The sequence below is a fragment of the Fusarium graminearum genome, chromosome 1 (genome assembly GCF_000240135.3).
Source record: "Fusarium graminearum PH-1 chromosome 1, whole genome shotgun sequence".
Classification (NCBI taxonomy): Eukaryota; Fungi; Ascomycota; class Sordariomycetes; order Hypocreales; family Nectriaceae; genus Fusarium; species Fusarium graminearum.
This window is the reverse complement of record NC_026474.1, coordinates 3,230,566-3,243,463: the sequence shown is the minus strand read 5'-3', so window position 1 is coordinate 3,243,463 and position 12,898 is coordinate 3,230,566. Positions and strand designations below refer to the sequence as shown.

Here is a 12,898-nt window from a genome sequence, read left to right as displayed (position 1 = left end):
CCTGTCCTGTGATTGGGCTGAGTATGTAGCAGGCATGCATGTCGTCTGCCAGAGCAAGGGAATTTTATCCAGATTAATAGGAATGGATGCATTGCATTCTGTGTCCAGGCTCTAGGGTGGCTGCTCGTCCAATACTCCTCACAAGACTAACAAAGACCTATCGAATCAAAGGTCAGAGTGTGTTAAAGATTCGGCCTAGAAGGGAAGTGGATGCAACACTGTGTTTTCGCCAACTGTCTATGTGCTGATTTCATCGACCTGTCTAATGGTACAGCTAAGCTTTGATACTGTATGACAGCATCGCCCAAGGAAGACGAGCTTGGATACTGGGATATGTCAATATCACATGAGCAACCCAACTGGTGCTGATGTCATTTCAGGCAAGATCTATGAAACACAACACGCTCAAGAGAAATAAGTGACTGCCGATAAACTACCTGGCCGTGCTAGACAAGATATGACGTGCCGCATTAAAAGCCCAATTGGGTGTGCTATGCATCGCATGAAGATGCTTGCCCGTTTCTAGTTTGTTAGAAAAAAGACATACAATGCTCTGTTCCCTCGCAAAACGCTAGGACGGCTGAGGTCATCTATTGCCTAGTCCTATCTCATCCCATTGTTTCTTCGACATTGTATTCTGTTGCAGTATTTTCTCTTCATATCCTACACAACTCCAAGCTCAATCTATATAGGCCAAGTAGATAATAGCTCTGACAGCTGGTTCTGTTAAGCGATGAAAGGGCTGATGGAAATAACCGCAACATGGGCTCATTACTTAGTACCTTTTGGACGTAGTTGATTATGTTATTTGCATATTCGACGAACAGAGGAAGTAACTCGACGGCAAACATCACATGGGCTTGTCTGCCAAGTATCACAACAACATCATCAGACGATGGCATTTCGTCACTGCACTACAAACACAAAGAAGTTACCTGATATAAACAATTATTGGTGAGATACCTCAGGTCATTCTTTCAAATCCAGATGTCTTATACCATCGGGTGTAAGTACTGTAGCACATAGTTAGAATACATGGGATGACAAAATGCCGCCTGGAAGGGAAGCGGTGGTATATCCAGCCGTATCGCTGAGCCAGAACAAACAAAATACTTGTACTCCTGAGATTCTACTGCTACTGTCGCCATCAGACATCAGTATCCGTAGACGGGTGATACTCTCACGACCTAAGAATAGTAACGGCTCCGGGTGATACGGCGCCGTCACGGGGAGTGGAGATGGGAGGACAGTACTAACCCCGCAGTCATGAGCTCCATAGAATACCTGGAAGTACCTCGCCAAGCTTCCATCCTTTGCCATCCCAAATAAACTTATCTTAGTAAGTTAACTCAAACCTACTAACAATACACTGCACACGCATGCTGCATTACCTACGCTGCAGGCCTCTCACATACTTTAGACGTGCTTCATCTCCTCTCACAAAGCATCAAACTTCCTCACTGCAAAGACTGGTCATGGCTTCAAATGCGCCCGACATTATCACTCTCGACAACCTGTCGCAGACTCTTACACCATGGAACCCTCAAGGTGAAAGTCAGCTATATGCCATAGTTGATATGGGAAGGTATATATAACCTCATTCTAAGACTAAAATGCTGCGCTTCATTATCTAATCGTCTTCCAGCAACGGCATTCGATTCTCAATCACCTCTTTGGCGCCCCCATTTACACGTCTCCTTCGCCCAATCTACGCAACTCGGGCTGCTATCTCACTGTTTGATGCGCTTAAAACGACATCAAGAGGTCTGGTATTTCTGCCCGAGACCATCGCTGCTGTATCCGAGACCCTAGAGCGTTTCCATCAGCTTGCCGTGCGGCATGGAGTACCTACAAGGCACATTACCATCCTCGCCACAGAGGCCATGCGCCGCGCCGACAATGCGGCCGAGATACTCGATGCAATCGCTTCTGTGACTAACGGTCTCAAAGTGAGCATCCTGGAACCCGCTGTGGAAACCCTGTTTGGTGCTGTCATGGGTTCTCGAAGCGGTCTCGCTGGTGTTGAAGGTGGCGCTCTGTTCCTGGATCTCGGCGGCGGCAGCGTGCAGATGACGTGGGTTGATACCAGTAAGCCCAACTACGAGATTAACGCCGCCCGAGCTGGTGTGAGTCTGCCGTTTGGAGCTGCGAGATTGATCCGCGTACTGCACGAGCAACCAGCCGATGTCCAGGCATCCGAGATCTCCAAGCTCCAGGTCGGTATGCAGCAGGCATATGCCAATCTATGTTCCCAATTCCCGGCTCTGGAAGCCATCAAAGCCTCCCGAGACAAGGGCTCCCGAGTGAACGTTTACATGTGTGGCGGTGGCTTTCGCGGTTATGGCAGCATGCTTATGCACCAAGATCCAGTGAGCCCCTATCCCATTCCCTTTATTAATGGTTATACGGCTTCCGGGACCCTGTTCTCTAAAGTGAGACACATGCGCCGCGTCAATGAAGAACATGATGATCGCATATTCGGACTTTCAAAGCGCCGCCGTCAGCAGTTTCCTGCAATTGCTACTGTCATTGAGGCTTTACTTGCAACGGTGCCGAATATCGGAAACGTCACATTTTGCGGTGGCTCGAACCGACAGGGTGCTCTTATGATGAAGTTACCTGTTGAAATGCGAGAGTCCAACCCCCTCAACGTTCTTGCCAGCGTCACTGCGGAAGAGAAGCCTGTGTTCGACGCCGTAGTGAAGATGCTGAAAGATGCAATCCCTCAAGGGTCAGACCTCTCTGCTGTGCCAAATGTCTTAACCCCTGGTTTGGATGTTCTTTTTGTACGAGATATCTGGACTCGTCAGGGGCATGACACGGAGATTAACTCATCATTCGCACTGCATCATGCAATCACCCGAGACGCTGAAGCTCCTGGCTTCTCACACACTGGAAGGGCCCTTTTGGCGCTTTCAACCTCGGCTAGATGGGGTGGTCACCTGAACGGCCTAGACTCGCAGCTTCGCCAAAGCCTCTCTGCACTCCTCGCAAGCCAGCATGACGACGCTCCTTTCTGGGCTTCATACGTCGGTGCTGTAGCTGGGCTTCTGGCAATGGTTCTACCCATCGCCCCAAAGACTGCATATGAAGTCACGAATGCCATTAGGTAAGTTGTTACTTGCTCTTGTCCCACCAAGATCCTGTTGCCTAACAGTCACACAGCATACGAGCACATCTCAAGAGAGCAGATGAAAAGAAAGACAGAATCGTATTAACGATCGGAGTCGCCTCCGCTAACATAGCGGGTGTCAGTCTAGAAGACCTCGCTGACAGAGTGGAGAAAACTGCTAAAAAGAACGGGGGAAAGAAGCCGAGATTCAAGATAACTGCCCAAGTGAGCCTGTTGCCATGATGCACTTCCCAAATACATCCATGTTTTTGCCTTGACCCATGAGTCATCCCTATTACAGCGAATGTCGTTGTATTCGTTATCATCATAAACAAAACAGACTATTTAAACCCTTTTTTTGTTTTTGTTTTGTCGCTTTTCCATGTGTTTTTTTATTGGTTTCTTATTTTCTGTTGTGCAAATCACTTTCCTGTAATGACTGGACGTGATGGTTGCGATGACTTGGCAACATCACGCGCCCTTGCTCTTGGTGCTACTTCGAGGGCGTCTCTTTGTCGAGATCTTCTTCATTTCGTGGTCGACCACGAAGACGCACAGTCGCTCATCGACCTTGTGTGATGATCGCTGAACTCTCTCATCTGGAAGTAAGTCAGTAGTGTATCCAGCAGGAACGAGATAATGTGTACTTACAGAATTCCTTCTTAGCATCCATCATATCCTGAGAGACTTGTCGGAGCTTGGCGCTGTGTCGTGCATGAGAAGGATAGTCCTTGAGCCAATCCATAGACATTTCCATTCTCTTGGGGGTCTTGAATTGGCAGTGGTAAAACATGGCGATCAAAGGGAAGAAGCTGTTGTACAGGTTCTCAAAGGCGCCAACTGACATTCGTTAGTAACAATACTGGAACTCTGTTTCGGATTGCCTTACCAGTATTCTGATCTTGCTGAGCACCGGGGTTTCGAGAGAAATACCCATCGTGGGCAATGATCAAGTCTCTGTACATCAGAAGGAGTTGCCATAAGCTTGCCCATACTGCCATCTTCTCTTGTGCTTTGAGCGAATCTTGTTGAGCCAAAACATCCTCAAGTAGCTTGAGGATATCATGCTCATGGGACACAAGTGCGTTCCATGCAATGCGTCTCAACTCAGCCTGGACAGTAAAGGGAACCTGGGAGATCTTGTTGGACGAGCTGCAGCAGGTGAAACGTGGAGCTTTCCAGATCCTGAAGAAGCAGTTCATAGTGTGAACTTTGGAGACGAGATTGTGCTACCCACATGTTAGTCATACTGCAGACTGCAAGGGCGAACAAGGATGGGTTGCGAGTGTTACCTTTGGAAGTCCCTGGCCCTCTTCATAGTATGAGAGCAAAAAGTTTTGCACTAGATGTTCGAATCTGGAGCTACGCTCGCGCCTGATCTGGGCCTCGACCCAACGCTGGAGCTCGATATAGCTGGGGAATCTGTCGCGTTCGAAAGCAGCGTTCCTTGGGCTCTCATCGACACCGTATTTGGAATGATATGCTTGGACAGATGCACGAAGGTAAGGAGACTCTGCATCGCGAGTAAAGTAGATGAGGATGTCCTTAGGCTTGGCGGTGGGAAAACGAGGCTCGTTATCGACCACACGCCTCTCCTCGGTAGGGTCGGGGGACCAAACATCTGGAAGCGATATGTCTCAGCGCACATGTCTCACTTAAGATATTGGGGAACCAGGGGTGTTGTTCGACATACCGGCTATGCGACGAATCACAGGCGGAGCAACCGCAGGGGTCCTACGGGTACAGACCAGGTGTGAGTGGTCTGGGAACGCCTTACGGCAAAAGGGACAGACGCCACAGTCTTGACACTGGGGATTGGCTCAGTTTATGCTTCAGGGGGAGAAGGACCTTGTATAGGTATTGGATGGTTATCTTACGCGAGTCTTGGAGATACGGCACGGCATACAAGCTCCACTCTTGCGGACGTCGGCTGTCTGGTCAGGATCAGAGAGGTGCCTGGACCTCTTCTCCACAGATCGCTGACGCTTGACACCAGAGGTCGATGGGGGGGAGTATGTCTTGCTGCTGTGGCTTGAGCGGCGAGAGGACGACTCGTGGACTTGAACCTGGGGCGGGTATCCATATGCCTTTGGGGCATGCTTGCTGGAGACGGCCTGAGGGTAGGTCCATTCATCATCCTGGGCCCGAACCTCTCGAAGACTGTGTCGAGGACGTCGACGAGGATCGTCTACGCCATCGAGAGAGAAAGAGCCCGAGGGAGACGAGGGAGACGAGGGAGAGGTGCTATCACCTCTGACAAGTCCCGGTGGGGTCTGACCCATGGACTCGGATGTGGTGATCCCATCGTCCAGGTTCAGGCCAGGGGTCATGTTTGGGTACCCGGCCTCGTCTCTCCCAAGTGAGAGGTGATCAAAAAAGTAAGGGATATCAGTGATGAACGGGGAAGATTCCCGGTGGGTTGAACGAAAAGGGCTAGAAGCTGCTAAGTGCTCCTGGGTTTGAGTGGAATCAGAATAGAGCTCGTAGTCAAAGAATTTATCGAAGATCGCCTCGTACTCCAGCCCCTCGAGGGTGGGAACACGCGGGTTTTCTTGACCTATCTGGGACAAGTCCCTGGGCCAAAAAGCAGCAGAAGCACCTCCTTTATCCATCTTGAGAACTGTAATGTAATGTAATGTAATGTACTGTATCCGGTGTAAGTCACGAGGAGGTATCTTGGTGGAACCTCGATCTCATGCGCTGGGCGAATTGAAGCACGCAGCAAATACTTGTCAGAAGACGATAAGGTGAAAAGTTCCAATGTGCCTGATGCTTGCGTGCAAGATTCGAGCGATTCAGAGACACGTCCTGGCACCAGAGAGTTATAATTCGGCCTCAAAGGAGGCTCATGGTGGACTTGCTCACTTACACCATCACTCCTCATGAACAAATCGGTGAGAACCAGGGTATTGATTGGTTGCATCTCTTCAAATTCCCCTCTTTTTGCAAGCCATTGACCAATGAATGACCCTGGTCTCACCGAAAAACGACCTCTTGAATTGAGTCTGGGTCAACGCTACGACTTGCTAGTAGGCCCGGATCACGGGTATAGTGTCTACCAATATGTTTGTGGGAGGAGAGAGGCGAAAACTTTATCGATAGGAAGTTGGGAGTCAGGAAGAAACTAGCATTGTTGGGCCAATTCGTTGTCAAGCTACCAAAACCTCCGTGATGCTTTCTTTGGTGTTTGCATATGTCGAAACGACAAGGCACGATATGTTAAAGTTGAGGCTGTCAATTAGCTTATTTTGACAGTTCAGCTATCTGAATTGGTTAATGGGAGTTTCCAACTGTCACTCCAATACGTAGTTTTCTTTATTAGCCTGTTGTGGGTGACCCTGGGGGTCGTTCGTCTCACAGAAACTCTAGTTATACTTTGGATGTCGTTCACCAGAACACAGACAGCCATCAATCGTACAACTCATCCCGATATTCAAATCTATCGCGAGATTTGCCATGACAAGAAACTTGATTTCTCTTGGCCCTTCCTTTTTAAGTGTCAGCACCCAATTTGTCAATGTTGCTAACTTGGAGTGTCCTTAGTTCGTCCAGATTCGAGGTGGAACGTGCGGGCGTATAGACAGGGGTATAATGTAAGGGCAATATTCAACGTACATGTTTGCCATTGTCATCACAGGAGTGCTGTTAGAGAAGAAGAATGGAATATCATCGAGAAACAAATTCAGGAACACTCGAGTCTTGCAGCTCAATTGGTTTTGGAGGGTTTAATGGCATTTATGTATTTTATAGCCGTCACATCTGGGCTCGAGCAGCATCTAGAGTACGACTGATGACATACATCTACTTAAATTGAATATTTAATTCTGCTAGATACCCAAAAACATTGTATCGTGAGAGGCTTCTTGTGTACTAAAATTAAATTTAAGCACCTGGCGTCCTATCCCGATGGTGGGGCCGTAAGACAGCTCCGGCCGTTGTTTAATTTAAACGTCGACGCCGGCTCGCTTAAATGTTGAAACAGAAGCAACGCCCCGCCACGCCTTCCTTCTTCAGCAACGACTAGCGAATCAGAGGCAAGAAAGTCATGTGCTCCTGCTTTGATGCGAGACATGCAGCAAAAGGAGAGCTTGTGAAAAGCCATGTGACATGTTTCTTTAGAAACGTTGGCAGAGCTCCTTCCTAACAATAATAGCCCAAATTAACCGATCCCAACAGGGGGGATTTTATTCTACTATACTCGGCTAGTAAAATGAAAAAATATATTAAGCAAAGGGATCTTTTACTCTTGATTTAAAGTCATTTGGCGGAAGTTATCGAATCTTTTGGTCCACATTGATAGATGTGAGTCTGTGCCAGGTATGCCGCTTTTCAGCGTTTGATTTGATACCTTTTTGCAGGTCTGAGCAAGTTCATCTGGTGAAATGCTAGCAAATGCCGATTCTTCGTTAGACTCTGCTCGCTGCTAGTAAGCAGTAGGTCTATCGAAGGGTTCCATCGTAAATACGGAGTATGTTCCATCGACGTTGGCTGTAGAGGTAGTATTGGCTGTGGTGCTAGCAAAATGTGCCTTGGGTGCCAACAGAGGTATCAGAACAGTTAGCCCTTGGGAGCATAAAGGATGAAATTTTAGGCCAGCTTATGCTTCTTAGACCAGACTCTTAGGCTATTTATGTTCGTGCCTAGGAGGATAGAGGCTGGCTGACTTTTTACCTGCTAATAGCCTTAATAATATATAAGCAGTAATAATTAAATATATAAATAAGGGAAGTAACTTATTGTACTTACTTAGTAGCACTTATATATATAGTATAATATAAAGGGTTAAGTTTAGAGGATAGAGGATAAGTCAAATATGCAAAAGTAGGAGACTGGGAGTGTAGGTAAGGGTGAGGGTAAAGGTAATCAGGGAAAGGAAGCAGAAGTGGAGGGACAGTTTTTACTGTGGTCCTCTAGACCCACGCGGATTGGTAAACCGTCAGTGTCTCGCAGGCCCCGGCCATTGTCTCCAGATGGTCGGATGGTTTGGATTCTGTTGTCTTCCGGTCGGGGCCCATGCTTGTTTGGTGCTCGAATGGCGCCCCCTCGTGTTTTGTCATAGAGGCCACTCCTTTCGTCGTTCTCCAGCGACCGATCGCGGGTTGCTGATCCATAGCATCGCTCAAATGCGGTCAGCTCTAAATAGCTTGTATCATCTTCGGGAGGGGACCTTCCCCGGTGTTCATTAGCTCCACTCGCTTTTCTAATGCCGACTGGGTCATCTAGGGATACTGTGTAGATTTGCAAGAACATTTTCATATGTTTAGAAGCGCAGGCCAAGTCATTCCATTTGGGAACTTCCATCAAAATTGTGTCCAGATCGGTGAAAAGAGTGTTCTAGTAGAAGAACCGCAGCAAAAGCTAGGAGTTGGTGTTCCTCTTCAAAGGATCCTCAAATCCCTCGGGCCATCCCTCCGGGAAAGACTGAATGCATTCCATCAACGTGCACAAGAGAGAAACCTGGTATATAAAGACGTCGCCGCAGGTCAGCATACCTATACATCTTCGGTTTGTACCTGTTCGCGAAGCATGAAAAGATCTGGGTCGTCGAGATCGTGCAAATCCCAGCCAGCAAACCGAGCGATTTGAAGGAACCATTCAGCCAGCGACCAAGAGATGTTCCAACGTACAGCGCCGGTTTGCTGCTGCTTGCGTGAATGTAGACTCATTCAATCTGAAAAGAGATGGCTGCTGCTTGTATATTATAGAGGCCGAGGTCTCATCTTTGTCGATAATGTGGATGACACCAAGGGCCTCAACGCGAACACTGTATCCGCGAATGACGAGAGGGGATGTTCGCATAGATAGAGCATTATCTGCGCGGTATATCTCAGTCAATGGCATAGCTCTTAGGCCATCTTATGCTTCTTAGATCAGGCTCTTAGGCTATTTATGTTCGTGCCTTCAAGGTCAGAGGCTGGCTGACTCTTTACCTGCTGATGGCCCTAATGAATGGCATATAAGCAGAGATAATTAAAAATATATATAAGGGAAGCAATTTATAGTGCTTACTTAATAGTATATATATATAGTATAATATAAGGAATTAGTTTGAAGGATAGAGGATAAGTCGAATATGCAAAAGCAGGAGACTGAGAGCGTATGTATTAGGTGAGGGAGGGAAAGGAAGCAGAAGTGGAGGGGCAGTTTTTGCTGTGGTCGGCTCTCATGAGATCTGCACGCTTGACGGATGCCTAATGCCATGTACGCCTTTTTTTGAGGGCTCGTTCCGCAGGGGTTCTATGGATTGTTTCGCCCTCGTTAGCCATCTTCTCGTGCCTGGCTTCAGTCGGTTTTGAGTTTTGGTCAGGTCGTGGTTTGGCATGTTTTGATCGGGCTCTGCTTCACTCTTTATTTTCTTTTTCGAAGAAGTGGGGGGGCAAAACAATCATTTCCCTGGTGACGTAATCTTTATCTGTTTTTTTGTGTGTTTGTTTGTAAATAATATTTTGGTGTTTGCGCGGCTGGCTGTTAGCTGGCAGCAGTGTTTGTGTGGTAGCGCCTGGTTTAGGAAAATCTCAATTGGCCTCTCTCTCAGGAGCCACCTCCTATCAGACTCCTTCAGACTGTCTTGATGAAACTCGAGGTTTCTGACTCTGGGAATATTTAAGCATTCTGGATTCTTAAGGATATAGGATGCCCTTCTAGCCTTCTTCTTTAGCTGCAACAGTCCCCTGATGTGATATAACCTGGATTGTCTGCATAAGCGACAAAGGAAGATGCCTAGATTATGCAAATCGTATAAGTCAGTTTGACATCACCTCCTGGAGGATCTTCAAGTCTTCTTATATTTTCTGCCTAAAATTATTAAAGGCCAAGGCGAAAACGGATCAATTTCCCTTGAGTACTTCCAAGTTGGCCTCTCTGCAATCAAGAAGAACCTAACCTTTCGGTACAAAGGATTTAATGTTGACAAGCATGACGATGCGCATGAGTAAGTCACTGCCACTGCAATCCTAAGATTAGTATATAGAAAGTAAATAGCCCAAGAGACAAAATACTTTAGCCCCTTTATACTGTTTTAATCCCCCTTAACTATCATTGAACTTGACGTATCCAAATTCATGACGCCCCTCGAATCAGTAAGAATGACAGTTCCAGTGACTCCTTGCTTGCGTCTTCGTTATATGGTTGAATTGGATGCATGACCACGGGTGGTTTAGCATCATGCAGCGATGTGTGCAAGGTTTCCAAACACATGCGAAGTTGCGGGTCGTCAAGTGGATTGATTGGCAAACTTATGTTGGTGGAGGGAGGATTGTGGTCGTGATGCGGCGACACAACTCCATGGAGATACATAAATGGCATTAGATTAATATCAGTGATAAAGCAAATTCATTCATGGTACCTGATCCTTTCTTTGTTGTGTAGGTAGGAAACAGACTTATCGTTATCGTGGGCCGAGCGGGAATACCCGTCTCACTAAAAATTTCCTAATCGGGCCAGAGACCAAAACACCAACCTCACAGATCACGATATCGAACAGTTTTTGACGATTTCTTTAACATTTCTTCATTGAATGCGTAAAACTAAAGTGGAATCATATAAAAATTGATCATGCAGTTACAACGCCGCCCATATTTCCTTGGAAAGTCCCCAATTCGCTTTGCTATGCTTAGTACAGCTTGATGGCAACCGACTTGTTCTGTGTGTAGTTGGCGAGGGCTGCCTCGCCGAGTTCTCGTCCAATTCCACTCTCCTTGTAGCCTCCGAATGGGAGCTGGTGATGTAGCATGTTATAGCAGTTCACCCAGACAGTTCCGGCCTTGAGAGCGTTGGAAACGCGGAGGGCAGTGTTGAGGTTCTTGGTGTGGACAGCGGCAGCGAGACCGTAAGCGGTGTCGTGGGCAAGGTCAATGACCTCAGCCTCGTCCTTGAACTTGGAAATAGCGCAGACGGGGCCGAAAATCTCCTCCTGCATGATCTTCATGTCGGGGCGGACGTTGGAGAAGATGGTGGGCTTGATGAAGTAACCCTTGTCACCGAGACGCTCACCACCGATCTCGACGGTGGCACCCTCGTCCTTACCGGCCTTGATGTAGCCCATGATACGGTCGTACTGGAGCTGAGAGACCTGGGGACCCTGGAAGGTCTCCTCGTTGAAGGGGTCACCGACCTTGTTCTCCTCAGCTCGCTTCTTGAAGGCAGCGAGGAACTTGTCGTAGATGGACTCCTGGACAAAGATACGGGTACCAGCACAGCAGCACTGGCCGTGGTTGTAGTAGATACCAAAGTTGACCCAGTTGATGGCCTCCTCGATGTCGGCATCCTCGAAGACGATGTTGGGGGACTTGCCACCAAGCTCGAGGGTGACCTTCTTGAGGTTGGAAGAAGCAGCAGCCTTCATGATCTGTCGGCCAATGACGGTAGAACCAGTGAAGGCGATCTTGTCAACGTCCATGTGAGAAGAGAGGGCGGCACCGGCAGTCTTGCCGTAACCAGAGACAAGGTTGAAGACACCAGCAGGGAAACCAGCCTGCTCAATGAACTGAGTGAAGACGAGAGCGGAGAGAGGAGTCTGCTCAGCAGTCTTCATGACGACGGTGTTACCAGTGGCCAGAGCAGGTCCGATCTTCCATGCCAGCATGAGAAGGGGGAAGTTCCAGGGGATAATCTGACCGCAGACACCGATCTATGAACGAGTTAGTATTGAGATTTAGTGTTTTTATACATGATAACTTACGGGCTCGGATCGGGTGTAGTGGAACATATCGGGAGCAATATCAATGGTCTTGCCCTCGATCTTGTCGGCCCAACCACCGTAGTATCGTAGGCAGCCAACAACGGCACCGACATCACCACGGGCGTTGGTGATGGACTTTCCGTTATCAAGAGACTCAACGGCGGCGAGGAGGTCGAGGTTCTTCTCGGCGAGGTCGGCGAGCTTGAGGAGAAGGTTTCCTCGGGTCTGGGGAGCAGTGTTCTTCCACTCGCCATCGAAAGCCTTGCGGGCAGCGGCGACAGCTAGGTCGATATCCTTCTCGGTACCCTCACAGACGGAGGTGATGACCTCCTCGGTGGAGGGGTTGATAACCTCGAACTTTCCCTTGTCGACACCCTCAACCCACTTGCCGTCGATGAAGCTGGAGTACGTGTTAGCATTTCTGAACGGTTCTTGGTTTTAGGTTACACAGGGTGGTAACTTACAGGCCAATGGGCTGCTGGTAGGTACCAGTAACGGGAGTGGACAGCTCGACGGTGAGAGCCATTGTGTATGATGTGTTATATGATATAGAGAGAGGGGTATCAAAGGTGAAGAGAATATATGAAGAGAGTTGTGGATGAGAGAGATGATCTGGAGGAGAGAATTGGAAATATCGACGACAGGAAGCAGAGTATTTATTCTTGAGAACGACGCGGGGTTTTTCGGTTTTTGGGTGGGAGAATGGAAGCACTACAGTAAAGGGGGGGGTGTGATACGTGAACCTCGGTGGAGGTGGTGGAGGGGAGAGGGGGGTGGGAGTGCTTGGTGACGCCAACTTTCCCCGCAACAGCCTCGCCTCACACGTCTCAAGGTGCATTTAGTTGCAATGCGAAGCAAGGTACAGGGAGGTACGTACAGCTGTAGCTTGCTTTTCTAGGGGACCATGTGGGTTGTGGTCCATTCAATTCGGGCGATAACCTCTCAGGTTCGCTCAGATATGCGGCGGCGGCGACAAGAGTAGAGCGGCGTGAGCGGACGGACGGCATCCGGAAGAAACAATGGGTCCCCGAAAGAGAGGAGGACCTTTGCGGAGCAATGTACTGTAATTATTGGGTTGCCGTAGTGGCGGAGGTGGAACAAGAGAA

The 12,898-nt window shown here is 48.4% G+C and overlaps 5 protein-coding genes across 5 annotated transcripts; 1 reads left to right on the top strand and 4 right to left on the bottom strand.

Moving 5' to 3' along the window:
• Positions 1–1,475: 1,475 nt before the first annotated feature.
• On the top strand, positions 1,476–3,355 carry FGSG_00982 (uncharacterized protein; the record flags this gene model as incomplete). Its single annotated transcript, XM_011318427.1, has 3 exons — positions 1,476–1,585; positions 1,646–3,109; positions 3,166–3,355. The coding sequence occupies 3 exons, from the start codon at positions 1,476–1,478 to the stop codon at positions 3,353–3,355; spliced, it is 1,764 nt and encodes a 587-aa protein (XP_011316729.1).
• Positions 3,356–3,583: 228 nt separating this feature from the next.
• FGSG_11873 (uncharacterized protein) lies at positions 3,584–4,077 on the bottom strand (the record flags this gene model as incomplete). The annotated part of the gene is made up of 3 exons (XM_011318426.1): positions 3,584–3,711; positions 3,764–3,952; positions 4,002–4,077. The coding sequence occupies 3 exons, from the start codon at positions 4,075–4,077 to the stop codon at positions 3,584–3,586; spliced, it is 393 nt and encodes a 130-aa protein (XP_011316728.1).
• A 903-nt stretch (positions 4,078–4,980) lies between these two features.
• Positions 4,981–5,442, bottom strand: FGSG_11872 (uncharacterized protein; the record flags this gene model as incomplete). Its single annotated transcript, XM_011318425.1, has 1 exon — positions 4,981–5,442. The coding sequence occupies one exon, from the start codon at positions 5,440–5,442 to the stop codon at positions 4,981–4,983; it is 462 nt and encodes a 153-aa protein (XP_011316727.1).
• A 2,344-nt stretch (positions 5,443–7,786) lies between these two features.
• FGSG_00980 (uncharacterized protein) lies at positions 7,787–8,953 on the bottom strand (the record flags this gene model as incomplete). The annotated part of the gene is made up of 4 exons (XM_011318424.1): positions 7,787–7,794; positions 7,859–7,867; positions 8,014–8,340; positions 8,740–8,953. The coding sequence occupies 4 exons, from the start codon at positions 8,951–8,953 to the stop codon at positions 7,787–7,789; spliced, it is 558 nt and encodes a 185-aa protein (XP_011316726.1).
• A 1,642-nt stretch (positions 8,954–10,595) lies between these two features.
• On the bottom strand, positions 10,596–12,459 carry FGSG_00979 (aldehyde dehydrogenase). The gene is made up of 3 exons (XM_011318423.1): positions 12,257–12,459; positions 11,793–12,192; positions 10,596–11,741 (listed from the first exon to the last, which is right to left on the bottom strand). The coding sequence occupies exons 1-3, from the start codon at positions 12,316–12,318 to the stop codon at positions 10,725–10,727; spliced, it is 1,479 nt and encodes a 492-aa protein (XP_011316725.1). The 5' UTR covers positions 12,319–12,459; the 3' UTR covers positions 10,596–10,724.
• Between the last annotated feature and the right edge of the window lie 439 nt (positions 12,460–12,898).